The 5,088-nt window shown below is 40.8% G+C and overlaps 1 protein-coding gene across 2 annotated transcripts; it reads right to left on the bottom strand.

The window, feature by feature from the left end:
- Positions 1–214: 214 nt before the first annotated feature.
- Positions 215–4,647, bottom strand: cfap298 (cilia and flagella associated protein 298). Of its 2 annotated transcripts, none has more exons than XM_080436503.1 (8): positions 4,506–4,647; positions 3,489–3,658; positions 2,082–2,249; positions 1,569–1,636; positions 1,281–1,439; positions 697–828; positions 494–589; positions 215–352 (listed from the first exon to the last, which is right to left on the bottom strand). In XM_080436503.1, the coding sequence occupies exons 2-8, from the start codon at positions 3,625–3,627 to the stop codon at positions 242–244; spliced, it is 873 nt and encodes a 290-aa protein (XP_080292629.1). In that variant the 5' UTR covers positions 3,628–3,658; positions 4,506–4,647; the 3' UTR covers positions 215–241. The 2 variants fall into 2 exon arrangements, with proteins under 2 accessions (XP_080292629.1, XP_080292628.1); XM_080436502.1 differs by having other exon boundaries at positions 3,489–3,662; positions 4,510–4,623.
- Positions 4,648–5,088: the final 441 nt, after the last annotated feature.

A 5,088-nucleotide genomic window follows, 5' to 3' on the forward strand; every position in this document is an offset into this window, starting at 1 on the left:
TCACTAATTATTTCCTTCTTCTCTGGTTAAAAGTAGTTAATCAGTCAAACCAGCTGTTTTTAGTGCTTGGTTGAAATCAATGACACCCTGCATACTCTTGGCTCTCTGTGGCATGTGATCTGACATCACTGTGTTAAGGCATGGAGGGCTGCAGACAGAGATGTGGTAGAGAGGATCCAGTGGTGGGCCAGGCCAGAGTAGTGGCTCCAGAGGTCTCAGCGTGCACACATGCGTCCATCCGCTATCTAGGCCCCCATTTGATGTTATTGAGACCCTGGAACTGTCTTTTCAGAGCCTGTCTGTCTGACCACTCCGAATCCAGATGGCTGTCATCGTCAGCATCCTCCAGTTTCTGGAACATATAAGTGTCACAACTTTCAGAACCACATTTGCCACAACCAGAAGTATGGATTTGTAAAAGTCTATACGGGCTGAAATACAATGTGGATTGCAATGTTTCAGTGAACATGTGGTTGCCTGGTCTTGCCCTCACCTTCAGATCCTCCTGTCTCCTGTACTGGTGCATCATCATTTGTTTCTGCTGCTCTTCTGTGATCAGAGGCTCTCTCGCTGGTGCCCCCTGGCCACTCTGAAAGGAACAGCCGCACATACATGTCACACAAGACCTCAACAGACAAATAAACTGTATCATAGCAAAAGGGGGTTAAAATTAATTTTGGCTGAAAGAGGCCTCACCTTTTGGATTTTAACAACAATCTTGGTCTTCTCATTTTTGCCAATGTAGTCCTGTAGCTTTTTCCCTCTCTGCATCTCCTTGGCAGCCCACCATAGCTGACACTCATCCTCTGTGATCACCTGCAGAGCAGCCTGGAGAAGGAGACAATAATGGGAGGAGTAGAGATTGATGGATTAAGAGAGAATGAACGACAGAGATAACTCTAGACTAAATAAAGCTGATAAAATGGATCAGATCAGACCACGATACCTTGAGTAAAGCTGAACAAATGTCTCTCTTAATGAAAAATGACTTTCCGGGAGCTAATAAATAATTCGACCTATTTGATCCCATGAGGGAATTTCAGTTTTCAGCTTCACCCAGCTGATTGCTGCGTAAGTGGTCAGACTTGAGTGCAGGGGGGAGCAGTTATGGGTTAAGTGTCTTGCTCAGGGACACATTGCCGGGGCTGGGAATCGAACCTGGGACCTTCTGATTCCTGTATACAAGTACGTATAAATTAGCCTTAAGATTGGTTCTATTCAAAATATATGGAAATAAAGTCCAGACAGCCATTCCAGTGAAACAGGGTTGAGCCATTTACCTGAGTCCCTGAAAGGTCTTCCTGGTTCTCAAACTCCGTCCTGATTGGGTCGTGGGGAGGCAGACCCATGGGGTAAACAATCATAACTGCACCCCTCAGCTGGTCCAAGGCTTCCTTTACCACCTCCATGGTGACGCACACATTGGCCTGCACTTGTTTCTGAAGAACAAAGGGAATGCAGCATGAAAGTTCTGGAGGCGGTGTGTGTTTGTGTGTGTGTTTTATGTTATAAAACACTGAATATATAACTAGAGGCACCTGCTACTTCATAATTAACACAAAACATACTTTTGAGATCAGTGCCTTTGCCTCTTCCATTGTCTTCAACAGCACCTCTTTCATCTTCTCGTTTGGAGCTGGTAGAAAGTAGGAGATGTTTTTACTGTGAGATGCCCATATGAATATCTCTTCAAAATCACATTCCCTCTTTCAATAACCAAACACATGCAATATGATATTGTATGTAACACCATTTCAGAATAATTATCCTGCCATATATTTTTATTTTTTTACACCACTGCGTTTTAAAGTACATTCAGGTGGCCTGGCATGTTTGGCTAAGCTAAGTGACTATGACTCATGATATAGTTCCTGTAAAGCCTGGATTTATTTGAAAAGTCCTGCTAGTCCCCAGAGAAATAATTATTATAAAGCTCACAACACGTTGCATCGCTATGCATCTATGCATTGTGAGCTTGTAGGTTAGCAATTTTCACTATTTAATTTTTTACGCCATTTCACAATAGGGGGTCAATTTGGGCATCCTTGACATGAAAACGTTAAAATGTCTGTGTGCCTTACCATGTCCATTCCTCCTCCCTATCTCATCCTTCCTCAACACTGGCCCTCCACTGGGGACACACTTGTCTTCCCACTCGTCCCTCAGTTTCAGATCCACAATCTGGTCAGCGGTCAAGCCCTGCATGTTGGAAGGGAGTGTGACGCCATGGTCCGCCAGCTCTGGGATCTCTGAGGGTTTCAATGACATGACACCAAACGGTCTATGAGATTCTGGGATGTGCAGGATGTAACTTGGACCCCCACAAGTATGGTGGTGTGTGAACAGAGTTTCCCTTAGGGACCAGTTCAGTATGGTGATTATCTACAGCAGTGGCTCCCAACCTTTTCTGGATCAGTGCCCACTTGAAAATCTCGCAAAGTGGGCCGCAACTTAAAGGGGTAGTTCACCCCCAAAATAACTTTTTTTCTATGTATTCCTCACCACCTGGAGCCTTGAATTCATAGATATTTTTTTGTTTTTGTCACATTCCTAAGCCAATAATTTGATTATAATAAATTTGTCCCCATTGATTCCGGTAGGAGACACAAATGCATTTGTGTCTCCTACCGGAATCAATGGGGCTAAATTTATTATAATCAAATAATAAAGGAAGGAATGCGACAAAAACAAAAATAATAATAATAATATCCATGAATTCAAGGCTCCATGGGGTGAGTAATCCATAGAAAAAAAGTTATTTTGGGGGTGAACTACCCCTTTAAGTAAAAATGCTTTTTCTTCAATTGTCATACACTTGTTCCATGATGAAGTGAAGTTAAATTGAATATAGATTTACCTGAATAGAACAGTATAATGTAAACAGTAAACTCCTCGGTGTTCATTTATCAATTTGTCTGAGTGTGTACAAATATATGGAACCAAATGGAACTGTAAGGGTCAGTCAGGATTTTACAGTGCAGTACAGTCAGTGTAAAGTCTGGTATTTCACTGTCAGGTGACTTGTCTAAAAAATGGCCCTGATTAAATGAAACCCAGCAGCAGTGCTGAGATTCCCCATTACTGGACCTGATCTGTAGCCTATTGCAGTGGTTCTCAACCTTTTCAGCCTGTGACGCCCCAAAATAATCATATCTGAACCCCCAGGTAAATATTGTGAAAATAGCCGATCTACAAGCTCACAATGCCTCATGCTGCGAGACGTTGTGAGCTTGTAGATCGGCTAATTTGAAATTTCTTTGACAATTTGGCCAATGTTTAACCAGTTTTTATAGTATAGTTTGTGGATTACTTTTGATGCTGTAATGGTAAAAAAGAAAGAAAAAAAAGTAATAAAAAGGTCTTAAAAGTCCTTAAATTGTCACTTCACTGTTATCTGGGGACCTCCCCAAAAAAATCATGTGGGGCCCGACCCACAGGTTGCGAACCCCTGGCCTACTCTACTGGGGAAAGAGCTCATCAGTTTTTACCTGAACATATCCTGTCCACTTTGAGTCTCCCGTTGTAAATGGCTGAGATCTGCTGGATGAGGACGTCCAGAGGGACTTCCACCGTGGTGTTGAACACAAACTGACTCTCATCCCCTCGCTTCAGATGCAATTGGACCATTTTGGAGTCAACAGAAGGAACCCGGTGTTTACTCCCTGAAAGATGAGATTAATAGAGAGGTGAAACATAAAGATCTGTTTGTAATTAACCCTTTGACTACGCTAGCAAGGCGGTGTTTGTTTTAAGAGTAAAAGCTTCTCTTCGGTCACTGGTATCCAGTGGTGTAAAGTAACTAAGTACATTTACTCAAGTACTGTACTTAACTACAATTTTGAGGTATGTTTTACTTTACTGCAGTACTTCCTATTTTCTTCTACTCCACTGCATCTCAGAAGAAAATATTCAACTTTAACTCCACTACAATTATTTGAAAACTTTAGTTACTTTAGATTTGGATTATTATTACAAAACATACATTACCTACTTCAGCCATTTGAAAATAGCAGATAGATCTACAAGCTCATGCCACGCATTGTGAGCCTAGATCTGACATTTTCTAAAGACATTAATACAAAATAAAAAAAGCATTACATGTTTAAAAATCGGCTGAATTCCGGACCTTACTTGTAACAGAGTATATCTACATTGTTGTATTGATACTTTTACTTAAGTAAGAAATGTGAGTACTTTTTCCACCACTGCTGGTATCCATAGCAACATCAAACACTGCATGGACGCTTCCAGAAACAGCACTTCGATCGGTGTTACACCGAAACTAGTACTCTGATACAATACTGTGACTGTAACAATAACAACAATAATATTAATAATAATACATAAATAATTCTAACAGACCAGCAAGTCACATTATGTGATAGGTTACCAATTTCGATATAACGCCACACCAATAGCACTGCTATGTTTGTTGACATGGTTGCTACATTCTTAGCGCCTGTTCGTCTCCAAAACACTATTCTGTAATTAGTTGAAATAGTAACATACCTGCCACGTGGAACTGCAGTTACAATAGATTGTGTATCAATATAAGATAATAATAATATAAGATCTACTTATTAATAACTTCAGTGATCATCATATAAAACACGTCTGTCTTCCTTCTACTAACACATGATAGTAGCAAGGAGATCCCAGTGTTGCCAGGTCCTGCGAGAGAAACAAGCTATGAAAACAAGCCCAAAAGAGGCGACACAGAAGAGGCCACATGAGCACTCTAACCCATTGGCAATTTGAAAATAGCCGATCTACAAGCTCACGATGCGACACGTTGTGAGCTTGCAGATCTGCTACTTTTCAAAGAAAAATCTTGGGGGGAGAAAGTGACAATGTTGAAATATTTTCAAATCCACAAAATCTTGTATGGGAGTCTCTGGCACAAAATATTTTCAGAAGGTTAGGTCTACAAATAGCCAGGCTATATATTGATTTGGGGGCCATTGACATGAAAATGTTTGAGAACCACTGGTTTAAAAAACATTAAGGAAACAATCCCAAATAAGCAACTACACTTAAGAAACAAGCCCAAAAAGCTACCAATATTTACAAGCAACTTTACAGAATAAC

The sequence above is a fragment of the Gymnoscopelus braueri genome, assembly GCF_963280865.1.
Source record: "Gymnoscopelus braueri genome assembly, chromosome: 8".
Classification (NCBI taxonomy): Eukaryota; Metazoa; Chordata; class Actinopteri; order Myctophiformes; family Myctophidae; genus Gymnoscopelus; species Gymnoscopelus braueri.

Coding starts and splice junctions, on each gene's coding strand:
- cfap298 (XM_080436503.1), bottom strand. CDS start 3,627: ATGGTCCAATTGCATCTGAAGCGAGGGGATGAGAGTCAGTTTGTGTTC. Junction 2,250..3,488: donor AGTGGACAGGATATGTTCAG/GTAAAAACTGAT, acceptor TGAAACCCTCAG/AGATCCCAGAGCTGGCGGAC. Junction 1,440..1,568: donor CAAAGGCACTGATCTCAAAA/GTATGTTTTGTG, acceptor TTTGTTCTTCAG/AAACAAGTGCAGGCCAATGT.